Source organism: Xyrauchen texanus, chromosome 2 (assembly GCF_025860055.1).
Source record: "Xyrauchen texanus isolate HMW12.3.18 chromosome 2, RBS_HiC_50CHRs, whole genome shotgun sequence".
NCBI classification, from domain to species: Eukaryota; Metazoa; Chordata; class Actinopteri; order Cypriniformes; family Catostomidae; genus Xyrauchen; species Xyrauchen texanus.
The window spans coordinates 2863858-2878378 of record NC_068277.1 but is presented as its reverse complement, the minus strand read 5'-3'; the positions used below and the strand labels follow the sequence as shown (position 1 = coordinate 2878378).

Sequence of the window (14521 nt, the reverse complement as noted above, 5' to 3'; positions counted from 1 at the left end):
GCTCTGAAGAGGTGAATGGTTTTGATAGTATTTCAGCTCGCTAGGATTCAACTGCTTGTCTCAAGAAAATATCTGAATGAATCCGCATTCCAGCCTCCCTTTTATACCTGTATGTCTGGGGCAGTGGCATGCAAATTCTACTCTGCAATTCTAATTGGCCTTTTCTCAAAGATCTAAAGGTGTCTCGAGCACTCGAAAGCAACCCATAGTGTCACAACATCGCCACAACCTCAAGTGAGTGACAGAAGTACTTACCATATACATCACATCAGTTGCATGCAGTTGGTGACTTATTGGTTTTAGCTGACTTGACTTTTTCATGTGTCTTATTTGTTTGCAACTCAAGTCGCTGGAACAACATCATCCTCTACAGGTAGATAACGTATTAACCATATACATCATATCAGATGCATGCAGTTGGTCACTTATTGGTTTTAGCTGACTTGACTTTTTCATGTGTCTTATTTGTTTGCAACTCAAGTTGCTGGAACAACATCATCCTCTACAGGTAGATAACATGTATTAACCATATACATCACATCAGATGCATGCAGTTGGTCACTTATTGGTTTTAGCTGACTTGTCTTTTCCATGTGTCTTATTTGTTTACAACTCAAGTCACTGGAACAACATCATTCTCTACAGGTAGATAACATGTATTAACCATATACATCATATCAGATGCATGCAGTTGGTCACTTATTGGTTTTAGCTGACTTGTCTTTTCCATGTGTCTTATTTGTTTACAACTCAAGTCGCTGGAACAACATCATCCTCTACAGGTAGATAACATGTATTAACCATATACATCACATCAGATGCATGCAGTTGGTCACTTATTGGTTTTAGCTGACTTGTCTTTTCCATGTGTCTTATTTGTTTACAACTCAAGTCGCTGGAACAACATCATCCTCTACAGGTAGATAACATGTATTAACCATAGACATCATATCAGATGCATGCAGTTGGTCACTTATTGGTTTTAGCTGACTTGTCTTTTCCATGTGTCTTATTTGTTTACAACTCAAGTCGCTGGAACAACATCATCCTCTACAGGTAGATAACATGTATTAACCATATACATCACATCAGATGCATGCAGTTGGTCACTTATTGGTTTTAGCTGACTTGCCTTTTCCATGTGTCTTATTTGTTTACAACTCAAGTCGCTGGAACAACATCATTCTCTACAGGTAGATAACATGTATTAACCATATACATCATATCAGATGCATGCAGTTGGTCTCTTATTGGTTTTAGCTGACTTGTCTTTTCCATGTGTCTTATTTGTTTACAACTCAAGTCGCTGGAACAACATCATCCTCTACAGGTAGATAACATGTATTAACCATATACATCACATCAGATGCATGCAATTCTAATTGGCCTTTTCTCAAAGATCTAAAGGTGTCTATGATGGGGCTATGAGCGAACTGCAGAACGCTCACCCCGACGGACTGTTTATTGTCGCCGGAGATTTCAACCATGCAAATCTCAAGACAGTGCTCCCTAAATTCCATCAGTATGTGGACTTTGCAACGAGAGGGGCGAACGCGCTTGATCTTGTTTACACAAACATCCCAGGCGCTGCATCGGGCGGAGCCCCGCCCCCACCTCGGCTACTCAGACCACATCTCTGTTATGTTAATTCCAGCATACAGACCGCTCGTCAGACGCACAAAACCGCTTCAGAAGCAGGTGAAAACCTGGCCAGCAGGAGCCATCTCTGCTCTTCAGGTCTGTTTTGAGTGTACTGACTGGCACATGTTCAGGGAGGCTGCAATATATGGCGATTCTACCAACTTGGAGGAATACACAGCATCAGTGACCAGCTACATCAGCAAGTGCATTGATGATGTCACTTTCTCCAAGACCATCAGCACACGCTCCAACCAGAAGCCGTGGATGACTGCAGAGGTGCGCACGCTGCTGAGGTCCCGAGACTCCGCCTTCAGAGCAGGTTGATAAGGCAGCCCTAAGAACAGCTAGGGCCAAACTGTCACGGGCAATCAGAGAGGCAAAGCGCACACACGCCCAGAGAATCCACAGTCACTTCCAGGACAGCGGTGACACGCGGCGCATGTGGCAGGGCATCCAGGCCATCACCAACTACAGGACAACATCAGTTGCCTGTGACAAAGATGCCTCCCTTCCAGATGCGCTGAACGACTTCTACGCTCGGTTTGAAGTGCAGAACGACGTGATGGCGAGGAAGTCCACCCCTCCTCCCAACGACCAGGTGCTCTGTCTTACCACGGCAGATGTGAGGAAAACTCTACGTAGAGTCAACCCACGGAAGGCTGCTGGACCAGACAACATTCCTGGCAGAGTGCTCAGAGGATGTGCAGACCAGCTAGCAGATGTTCTTACCGACATCTTCAACATCTCTCTGAGCAGCGCCGTTGTTCCAACGTGCTTCAAGGCCACCACCATCATCCCCATGCCAAAGAAGTCTTCAGTGTCCTGCCTCAACGACTACCGTCCCGTCGCGACTTACACCCATCATCATGAAGTGCTTCGAGAGGCTCGTCATGAGGCAGATTAAGACCCAGCTGCCCCCTCACTAGACCCACTGCAGTTTGCGTGATCGTTCAAACCGCTCAACGGATCGATGCCATCACCACAACCCTCCATCTGGCCCTCACCCACCTAGACAATAAGGACTCATACGTTCGAATGCTGTTCATAGATTTCAGCTCAGCATTCAACACAATCATTCCTCAGCACCTGATTGGAAAGCTGAACCTGCTGGGCCTGGACACCTCCCTCTGCAACTGGATCCTGGACTTCCTGACTGGGAGACCTCAGTCAGTCCGGATCGGGAACAGCATCTCCACCACCACCACACTGAGCACTGGGGCCCCCCAGGGTTGTGTGCTCAGTCCACTGCTGTTCACTCTGCTGACTCACGACTGTGCAGCAATGCACAGCTCGAATCACATCATCAAGTTCGCCGATGACACGACCGTGGTGGGTCTCATCAGCAAGAACGACGAGTCAGCATACAGAGAGGAGGTGCAGCGGCTGACGAACTGGTGTAGAGCCAACAACCTGTCCCTGAATGTTGACAAAACAAAAGAGATGGTTGTTGACTTTAGGAGAGCACAAGGTGAACACACTCCGCTGAACATTGACGGCTCCTCTGTGGAGATCGTCAAGAGCACCAAATTCCTTGGTGTTCACCTGGCGGAGAACCTCACCTGGTCCCTCAACACCAGCTCTATCACCAAGAAAGCCCAGCAGCATCTCTACTTTCTTCGAAGGCTGAGGAAAGCACATCTCCCAACCCCCATCCTCACTACATTCTATAGAGGGACTGTTGAGAGCATCCTGAGCAGCTGCATCACTGCCTGGTTTGGGACTTGCACCGCTTCGACCGCAAAGCCCTGCAGAGGATAGTGAGGACAGCTGAGAAGATCATTGGGGTCTCTCTTCCCTCCATCAAAGACATTTACAAAAAACACTGTATCCGCAGAAGCAACCAGCATTGTGGACGACCGCACACACCCCTCACACAAACTCTTTACCCTCCTCCCGCCTGGCAAGAGGTACCGAAGCATTCGGGCCCTCACGGCCAGACTGTGTAACAGCTTCTTCCCCAAGCCATCAGACTCCTCAATACTCAGAGACTGGTTTGACACAAACGTGTCCTGAGTTGCACTTTAATTACTGTCACTTTATAACTGTCTGCTACCTCAATAACTGCTATGTGCATAGAACATTATCTCATAGTATGTTATGTTTACATTTTTAGAAACTGTCATCTTTTTGCACTACTGAGTACTGGTCGGCGCTGCACTGTCTATTGTCCTGTTCATTGTCAGTAATTTGTTGTACTGTCCTGTACTTTTTGCACATGTTTGCACGTGCACTTTATATAGGTATATATAGGTAGTTTATATAGGTATTTTATTTCGTTGTGTAGTCTCATGTGGTCCTATGTTGGTCCTTTGTTGTTTTTATGTAGCACCATGGTCCTGGAGGAACGTTGTCTCGTTTTGCTGTGTACTGTACTAACTGTATATGGTTGAAACGACAATAAAAACCACTTGACTTGCAGTTGGTCACTTATTGGTTTTAGCTGACTTGTCTTTTCCATGTGTCTTATTTGTTTACAACTCAAGTCGCTGGAACAACATCATTCTCTACAGGTAGATAACATGTATTAACCATATACATCATATCAGATGCATGCAGTTGGTCACTTATTGGTTTTAGCTGACTTGTCTTTTCCATGTGTCTTATTTGTTTACAACTCAAGTGGCTGGAACAACATCATCCTCTACAGGTAGATAACATGTATTAACCATATACATCATATCAGATGCATGCAGTTGGTCACTTATTGGTTTTAGCTGACTTGTCTTTTCCATGTGTCTTATTTGTTTACAACTCAAGTCGCTGGAACAACATCATTCTCTACAGGTAGATAACATGTATTAACCATATACATCATATCAGATGCATGCAGTTGGTCACTTATTGGTTTTAGCTGACTTGTCTTTTCCATGTGTCTTATTTGTTTACAACTCAAGTGGCTGGAACAACATCATCCTCTACAGGTAGATAACATGTATTAACCATATACATCATATCAGATGCATGCAGTTGGTCACTTATTGGTTTTAGCTGACTTGTCTTTTCCATGTGTCTTATTTGTTTACAACTCATGTCGCTGGAACAACATCATTCTCTACAGGTAGATAACATGTATTAACCATATACATCATATCAGATGCATGCAGTTGGTCACTTATTGGTTTTAGCTGACTTGTCTTTTCCATGTGTCTTATTTGTTTACAACTCATGTCGCTGGAACAACATCATTCTCTACAGGTAGATAACATGTATTAACCATATACATCACATCAGATGCATGCAGTTGGTCACTTATTGGTTTTAGCTGACTTGTCTTTTCCATGTGTCTTATTTGTTTACAACTCATGTCGCTGGAACAACATCATTCTCTACAGGTAGATAACATGTATTAACCATATACATCACATCAGATGCATGCAGTTGGTCACTTATTGGTTTTAGCTGACTTGTCTTTTCCATGTGTCTTATTTGTTTGCAACTCAAGTTGCTGGAACAACATCATTCTCTACAGGTAGATAACATGTATTAACCATATACATCATATCAGATGCATGCAGTTGGTCACTTATTGGTTTTAGCTGACTTGACTTTTTCATGTGTCTTATTTGTTTGCAACTCAAGTCGCTGGAACAACATCATCCTCTACAGGTAGATAACGTATTAACCATATACATCATATCAGATGCATGCAGTTGGTCACTTATTGGTTTTAGCTGACTTGACTTTTTCATGTGTCTTATTTGTTTGCAACTCAAGTTGCTGGAACAACATCATCCTCTACAGGTAGATAACATGTATTAACCATATACATCATATCAGATGCATGCAGTTGGTCACTTATTGGTTTTAGCTGACTTGACTTTTTCATGTGTCTTATTTGTTTGCAACTCAAGTTGCTGGAACAACATCATCCTCTACAGGTAGATAACATGTATTAACCATATACGTCATATCAGATGCATGCAGTTGGTCACTTATTGGTTTTAGCTGACTTGTCTTTTCCATGTGTCTTATTTGTTTACAACTCAAGTCGCTGGAACAACATCATTCTCTACAGGTAGATAACATGTATTAACCATATACGTCATATCAGATGCATGCAGTTGGTCACTTATTGGTTTTAGCTGACTTGTCTTTTCCATGTGTCTTATTTGTTTACAACTCAAGTCGCTGGAACAACATCATCCTCTACAGGTAGATAACATGTATTAACTAGAGGTCGACCGATATATTTTGCTGATACCGATAACTAAGTTGGTAAGATAAGCTGCTAACCGATTATGATACTGAATGAAAAAACAACATTTAAAAGTAGGGATGCACCGATCCCACTTTTTCTCTTCTTATTCTGATACCGGAAATCCCAGTATCAGCCGATAACGATCCGATACCAGTGTTGTTTTTTTGCATAATTAGTTAGAATATCTTTACATTATTGTGTGGAACTAATTGGGAGTACTCTTTAATATGTAAATAAACTCAAACTTCTAACTACACATTAGTATAGTGTACTTATTAAGAAACTCTTTAATATTAACTAGTATACTAGATAATGTAGCAGCAAAATTAACAGTAAATCCAGTCTTCACTAGAAAAGATTTTTATTTTTGTTTTTAGTTTTATTGTTGAATTTTCTTTCTTTCTTTCTATTTTTCCCTAAAATGTTTCTAATTACATCTGGACTTTAAAGGACTCTTTTTTGTTTAATTTAGTTGTAAGACATCAGTCCATTTTTCATTCACACAGTTATTTTTTGGAACCCATTCAATTTAAATATTGTTATAAATTGTAAACAAATACTAATGATGATAATAATAATAATAAATAGTTATTCATATTATTATTATTGACTTTTAATTTTAATTTAAAATAAAACATTAATATATTTAAGTTGTGCACTTTTTAAAGCCTTATGCTTTTATTTTGATATTCTGAACTCTCCAGGAAGTCCTGTATGTGTCTGTTTGTAGGCAAGTTCACAGTATTTTAATTCGCTTCTTATTCAAATACTGGTCAATTGCACCTCCGGCGCCATTCTAAATGCATGTGATAAGTGAACCGAACTATTGAGCATCAACATCTGTGATGTTGTTCGTGAGTAGCGCTCAAATATTGCGCAATGCGTGAAGGATAAAAATAGTGTGTGTAAAGAGAGCAGCACCATTCAATAACGCGCTGGCGCTGTGCATACTATATATTGACTTATTAAACAGCCTTTTGTGATTCACAGAGACTGATTACTTCACTACTGGTGAGGGTTTTTTAAAGTGAAACTAGGGCAAACTAGTGAATTGCAATGGCTTTTTTTCTTATGCTGCATTCAACGTGCAGTCTCACGTGTCAAAACAACCACCACGAGGCATCAGTGATAGTTTTTATTTTGCTCTCATACTGTATAATGACAGCATGCCCTTCCCAGCCGCCCCAGGACTGGACACAATGGGGGGAAATTATCGGTGTGGATTTTTGACGATAACCGATAGTTTCAGAAATGGTTATCAGTGCCAATTAATCGGCAAAAACATTATATCGGTCGACCTCTAGTATTAACCATATACATCATGTCAGTTGCATGCAGTTGATCACTTATTGGTTTTAACTGACTTCTCTTTTTTAATGTGTCTTATTTGGTTAATTGAAGTCACTGGAACAACATCATCCTCTACAGATTGATAACATGTATTAACTATATACATCATAAAACATCTATATCTCAGATACAATGCAATGGAATGGAACAGAATGCAGGTGTTTTAAGACTTGTTTATTTGTTTAACTTAATTAAATTAAAATTTGACAGTCTTAACCTCCTGAGACTCAAGAAGGACTGCTGTGTGCATTTTCCATTACCCTTATAGATTTGTAACTAGTAGCATCTAATAAGCATGCAAATATATATATATATATATATATATATACAGTTGAAGTCCATCCATCCATCCATCTTCAACCACTTATCTGAAGTCGGTTCGCGGGGGCAGCTGCTCCAGCAGGGGGCCCCAAACTTCCCTATCCCGAGCCACATTAGCCAACTCTGACTGGGGGACCCCGAGGCGTTCCCAGGCCAGTGTGGAGATGTAATCTCTCCACCTAGTCCTGGGTCTTCCCCGAGGCGTCCTCCCAGCTGGACGTGCCTGAAACACCTCCCTAGGGAGGCGGCCAGGGGGCATCCTTACCAGATGCCCAAACCACCTCAACTGACTCCTTTCAACGCAAAGGAGCAGCGGCTCTACTCCGAGCTCCTCACGGATGACTGAGCTCCTCACCCTATCTCTAAGGGAGAAGCCTGCCACCCTTCTGAGGAAGCCCATTTCGGCCGCTTGTACTCGCGACCTAGTTCTTTCGGTCATGACCCAACCTTCATGACCGTAGGTGAGGGTAGGAACAAAAATTGACCGGTAGACCGAGAGCTTTGGCTTTCGGCTCAGCTCTCTTTTCGTGACAACGGTGCGATAGAGCGAGTGCAATACCGCCCCCGCTGCCCCGATTCTCCGGCCAACCTCCCGCTCCATTGTCCCCTCACTCGTGAACAAGACCCCGAGGAACTTGAACTCCTTCACTTGGGGCAAAACCTCATTCCCTACCTGGAGTACGCACTCCATCGGTTTCCTGCTGAGAACCATGGCCTCAGATTTAGAGGTGCTAATCCTCATCCCAGCTGCTTCACACTCGACTGCCAAGCGATCCAGTGAGAGCTGAAGGTCACGGAGCGATGATGACATGAAGACAACATCGTCTGCAAAAAGCAGCGATGAGATCCCCAGCCCACCGAACCGCACACCTTCCCCACCCCGACTACGCCTCGATATCCTGTCCATGAATATCACAAACAGGATTGGTGACAAAGCGCAGCCTTGGCGGAGACCAACCCCACATGGAATGAACTCGACTTCGTGCGAGGACCCGGACACAGCTCTCGCTTTGGACGTACAGGGATTGGATCAGCCCTAAGAAGGGATCCCCCACCCCGTACTCCCGCAGCACCTCCCACAGTATCTCCGGGGACCCGGTCATACGCCTTCTCCAGATCCACAAAACACATGTAGACCGGATGGGCATACTCCCAGGCCCCCTCCAGGATCCTTGCGAGAGTAAAGATCTGGTCGGTCGTTCCACGGCCAGGACGAAAACCGCATTGTTCCTCTTCAGTCCGAGGTTCGACAATCGGCCGAACCCTCCTCTCCAGCACCTTGGAGTAAACTTTACCAGGGAGGCTGAGAAGTGTGATACCCCTGTAGTTGGCCCACACTCTCTGATCCCCCTTTTTGAAGAGGGGAACCACCACCCCGTTCTGCCACTCCTTAGGCACTGTCCCAGATTTCCACGCAATGTTGAAGAGGCATGTCATCCATGACACCCCCTCCAAATCCAAAGCTTTCAGCATTTCTGGTCAGATCTCATCAATCCCCGGGCTTTGCCACTGCGGAGTTGTTTGACTACCTCAATGACCTCCCCCAGGGAAATAGAATCTGATCCCCCATCATCCTCCGGCTCTGCCTCTACCATAGAGGGCGTGTTGGGATTTAGGAGTTCTTCAAAGTGTTCCTTCCACCGCTCAATAACCTCCTCAATTGAGGTCAACAGCGTCCCATCTTTGCTGTATACAGCTTGAATGGTTCCCCGTTTCCCCCTCCTAAGGTGGCGGACGGTTTTCCAGAAGCACTTTGGTGCGGACCGAAAGTCCTTCTCCATGGCTTCTCCGAACTTTTCCCACACCCACTGCTTTGCCTCCCTCACGGCCGAGGCCGCAGCCCTTCGGGCCTGTCGGTACCTTGCAACTGCCTCCGGAGACCTCCGGGACAACAAATCCCGGAAGGCCTCTTTCTTCAGTCGGACGGCTTCCCTGACCACCAGTGTCCACCACGGTGTTCGAGGGTTACCACCCCTTGTGGCACCTAAAACCTTGAGGCCGCGGCTTTCCACCGCGGCTTCGGCAATGGAAGCTTTGAACATTGCCCACTCCGGTTCAATGTCCCCAACCTCCGCAGGGATGCCTGAAAAGCTTTGCCGGAGGTGTGAGTTGAAGATCTCGCGGACAGGGACCTCCTCCAAACGTTCCCAGTTCACCCGCACTACTCGCTTGGGCTTCCCAGGTCTGTCCAGAGTCTTTACCCACCCCCTGACCCAACTCACCACCAGATGGTGATCGGTTGACAGCTCTGCCCCTCTCTTTACCCGAGTGTCCAAAACATATGGCCTCAGATCCGACGACACGATTACAAAATCGATCATCGACCTTCGGCCTAGGGTGCTCTGGTACCACGTACACTTATGAGCATCCTTATGTTCGAACATGGTGTTTGTTATAGATAATCCATGACTAGCACAGAAGTCTAATAACAAACATCCACTTGAGTTCAGATCAGGGAGGCCGTTCCTCCCAATCACGCCTTTCCAGGTGTCCCTGTCATTTCCCACGTGTGCGTTGAAGTCACCCAGCATCACTATGGAGTCCCCTACTGGGGCCCTATTCAGGACTCCATTCAGGGTCTCCAAGAAGGCCGAATACTCTGAACTGCTGTTCGGTGCATATGCACAGACAACGGTCAGAGTTTTCCCCACAACCCGTGAGGCGTAGGGAGGCGACCCTCTCGATCCACCGGGGTAAACTCCAACGTAGTGGCGCTCAGCCGGGGACTCGTGAGTATCCCCACACCCGCCCGTCGCCTCACACCCTGGGAAACTCCAGAGAAGAATAGAGTCCATCCCCTATCCAGGAGTATGGATCCAGAGCCAAAACTGTGCGTCGAAGTAAGCCCCACCAGATCCAACTGGTAGCGCTCCACCTCCCTCACTAGTTCCGGCTCCTTCCCCCCCAGTGAGGTGACATTCCACGTCCCCAGAGCAAGCCTTTGCTGCCCGGGTCTGGTCCGTCGTGGCCCACGGCCTTCACTGCCGCCCATATGACAGCGCACCCGACTCCTGCGGTTCCTCCAATGGGTGGTGGGCCCAAGGGATGTAGAGGGGTTCCACGTCACTTCTTCGGGCTGTGCCCGGCCGGGCTCCGTGACAAGCCCGGCCACCAGGCGCTCGCCGGCGAGCCCTCCACCTGGGCCTGGCTCCAGGCGGGGCCCCGGGCTTCCTCCGGGCAGGGTAACTCCTCCTCTTGCCGTTTTATCCATGAGTCATTTGTGAACCATTCTTAGTCTGGCCCCTCACCTGAGACCACTTTGCCTTGGGAGACCCTACCAGGAGCACATGGCTCCAGACAACACAACCCTCAGGATCATAAGGGCACACAAACCTCTCCACCATGATAAGGTGCTGGTTCCCGGAGAGGACAGTTGAAGTCATTAAAACAAAATTTTTTAACCACTCCACAGATTTCATATTAGCAATCTATAGTTTTGGCAATTTGCTTAGGACATCTAATTAGTGCAGTAATTTTTCCAACAATTGTGTACAGACCGATTGTTTCACTTTTAATTGACTAAATCAGAATTACAGTGGGTCAGACGTTTACATACACTAAGTTAACTGTGCCTTTAAACAGCTTGAAAAATTCCAGAAAATGATGTCAAGTGTAATTTAGCTTCTGATAGGCTAATTTGAGTCAATTGTAGTTGTACCTGTCGATGTATTTTAAGACCTAACTTCCAATTCAGTGCCTCTTAGCTTGACATCATGAGAAAATCTAAAGAAATCAGCCAAGATTTCAGAAAATATTTATGGACTTCCACAAATCTGGTTCATCCTTGGAAGCAATTTCGAAATGCCTGAAGGTACCACGTTCATCTGTACAAACAATAGTATGCAAGTATAAACACAGTGGGACTACGCGGCCCTCATACCGCTCAGGAAGGAGAAGAATTATGTCTCCAAGTGATGAACGTAGTTTTGTGTGAAAAGTGCAAATCAATCCCAGAACAACAGCAAAGGACCTTGTGAAGATGCTGGAGGAAACAGGTGGACAAGTATCTATATCCACAGTAAAACGAGTCCTATATTGACATAACCTGAAAGGCAGCTTGCTATTTGAGGTAAGCACCTTGAGTTTGTGTAAGTGGAGTGGTGGCGTAGTGGGCTAAAGCACATAACTGTTAATCAGAAGGTTGCTGGTTCGATCCCCACAGCCACCACCATTGTGTCCTTGAGTAAGACACTTAACTCCAGATTGTTCCGCCAGGATTGTCCCTGTAATAAGTGCACTGTAAGTCACTTTGGATAAAAGCATCTGCCAAATGCATAAATGTAAATGTAATTAATCCATCTGTTGTGTCTCTCAGCTGTGATGAGCCGTAGTGCTGAAGTTGTTCATTTAAAGCCGTTTAAAGCTATTTCCTAACTTTAGTAGTGTAGTAGTAATACGAGTGATCACGTAGAATTTTTTATATATAAACACTGACTGATGCTGACTTCACGTCACCAACTGCTCATATTTTACAAAAAAATTTACTTTTTCCACCACCAGCTGGATAACATATGTAATGTCAAAAAATTACATATAAAGAGACACATATACATTAGCTCTTAACACATCAGCACTGCTCTTACATTTTAATTTAGAATGGCACGAAGAAGTGTGAGCATGAATCGATCATCTGTGTTCCGCAACTGCTTTTGGGTCCTTGAATAATGTATAACGTGCAAGTAAGGGCAGCCAGTGGAGTTTCTGGTGCCCTCCTAGTGTAAGATGGTGCCCCCAAAGGAGTTTGTGCCCTATGCAGACTGCATTGTCTGCTTATAGGGAGCGGCGCTATTTAGTGAATGACTTAACCTCCAGTGTGCTGTTTGTCTGCACTGGTCTCAGAACAGTTTGAAATGCATCTTATTTTCCTAACTCCATATAAAGACTCTGAAAACAACATTTATCACGTTTTGGATGAACCCATTTACTCTCAATGCGACAATGCACAGTGAGTATTGGATTTATAAGGAAAAGATGTGCTAGAGTACACATTAGAGTTCATTGTGTTAATCAGCATAGCATTTCCCAATAAATCACACATGTTTAAAAAATGGCATATTCGATGAAACTTGAGACTCTAATCTTTTAACTAAAAACAAGACAAGTCAAGGGTCAAAGATATCCATCTGATTCATATGTACATTAAAAAAAAGTGCAGATGTATACACAAACGTGTTCAGTATGAATGACCATTTGTGTGTTAAATTGTTGTGCACAACCAACACAGTATGACATTTTCTCAAACATTATTTTGTTATTGTAATTTAGCTTCACAAGTAGAGATGTTTATTTCTATTTTTTCTTCACAAAAAAGATGTTTATTTGTATTTTTTCTTCAGGAAAAAAAGACATTATTGCCTAAAGCTTAAACGCTATTCTTTTGTTTTTGGAAAATCACTGTTATTTTCTTCAGGACAATCTACTATAGTACTGTGAAAACTGTGTGCATGTGTGTGTGTGTGTGTGTGTGTGTTTATGTGTGAGCGTGTATTTATCACTTTGTGGGGACCAAATGTCCCCATAAGGATAGTAAAACCCGAAATTTTTGACCTTGTGGGGACATTTTGTCGGTCCCCATGAGGAAAACAGCTTATAAATCATACTAAATTATGTTTTTTGAAACTGTAAAAATGCAGAAAGTTTTCTGTGAGGGTTAGGTTTAGGGGTAGGGTTAGGTTTAGGGGATAGAATATAAAGTTTGTACAGTATAAAAACCATTATGTCTATGGAAAGTCCCCATAAAACATGGAAACACAACATGTGTGTGTGTGTGTGTGTGTGTGTGTGTGTGTGTGTGTGTGTGTGTGTGTGTGTGTGTGTGTGTGTGTGTGTGTGCGTGTGTGTGTGTTCCCACAGAGAAAAAGAAGACACAGAGAGTGAGAGTGCAGGTGAAATCACGTCAAAATTTGAATGACCCTAAAGTGCAGAAAGAGATTTTACAGAAAGTGAGTCTAAATAATTCTTGGTGAAAAATACCAAGAGCGACTACATGACATTTTGTAATTCAAATAGAAAAGGCAACATTTTAAGTGTGCAGTAATACCACGATCTGTTTCTGTTCCTCAGATTGAGCAGATACTGAAGCAGAAGGGGTTACCATATGATGCCAAACTGTCTTGGAAAAACCAAACAGATGGGAATGTCTTCCAAAAGTTCCAGAAGCATGAAGACATTAAGCAGACTTGCAATTGATGGGGGTGCTTCATTAGTTAATAATTGATGATTCATAACTGACACAAATGATGGAATTATATCACATAAGAAGTCCGGTTCTGAAAACTGCAGCGGTCTTGTTATTGCAAGAGTATTTTGGCAAACCTGATATCATCACATCAAGCCAACATGCTCTGACCAATATTTGCTCATATCAAACGAGCCTATCGTCAACTTGTTGAATAGGCTATCTTTTAAACCCTAAAGAAAATAGATCAATTTACTGGTCTTTGCTCTTGAATGTTGTATAATTGTATTTATGAGGCTGTTCTTTAATGTTTGTCTTTTAGATGACCTCATATGAACCCACAGTAGAAAATATCTGCTGTCCTAAAATCATTAGACGGTCAATATAAACCTCTGAGCTTTGGGTTGAGATTCTTGGTCTTGCATTTCTCTGGCCTCTTTGGTCTTTTGGTGAATTTTGGAATATTTTAGAATATATTCTGTTGAATTTAAAGCCTAATTATTATTATTATTATATTCCAAGACAAATGTATGAAATTGTATATTCCTAACATTAAAATAAAATTATTTATAACACATTCCTCTGAAATATGTGACTGGACAATGGCAGCATCCTGTTTGTATCATGAGCACTCAAGTCTTGTCCTTAAGAAACTGTACTAGTTTAATGTATCTCGTATCACTCTAGTCATATTTCTGTAATTGTTTATTTATGTACAATGTAATTTATGCACAAAATTGGAATATTGCAAAAACAAATTGTGAATAAAGCAGCGTTTACATCCCATGTGTTTAAGAGAACAAAAATGTCACTTCTGGGGAAATTGGCACAAA

The 14521-nt window shown here is 43.5% G+C and overlaps 1 protein-coding gene across 9 annotated transcripts in view; it reads left to right on the top strand.

Annotated features, from left to right (window-relative positions):
- Window positions 1-14256, top strand: part of LOC127653904 (putative C-type lectin domain family 20 member A) — a 34816-nt gene extending 20560 nt beyond the window's left edge. Inside the window, exons 6-12 of one of the 9 annotated variants that reach the window (XM_052140754.1) lie at window positions 5221-5247; window positions 5356-5382; window positions 5493-5519; window positions 5630-5656; window positions 5767-5793; window positions 13364-13452; window positions 13574-14256. In XM_052140754.1, coding sequence (XP_051996714.1) covers window positions 5221-5247; window positions 5356-5382; window positions 5493-5519; window positions 5630-5656; window positions 5767-5793; window positions 13364-13452; window positions 13574-13699 — 350 coding nt within the window. In that variant the 3' untranslated portion in view covers window positions 13700-14256. Of the gene's footprint in view, window positions 1-346; window positions 374-481; window positions 509-755; window positions 783-892; window positions 920-1029; window positions 1057-1303; window positions 1331-5220; window positions 5248-5355; window positions 5383-5492; window positions 5520-5629; window positions 5657-5766; window positions 5794-13363; window positions 13453-13573 lie in introns of all 9 variants that reach the window. The other 8 variants (XM_052140763.1, XM_052140772.1, XM_052140779.1 and 5 more) reach the window with 8 other exon arrangements.
- The last annotated feature ends 265 nt before the right edge of the window (window positions 14257-14521 follow it).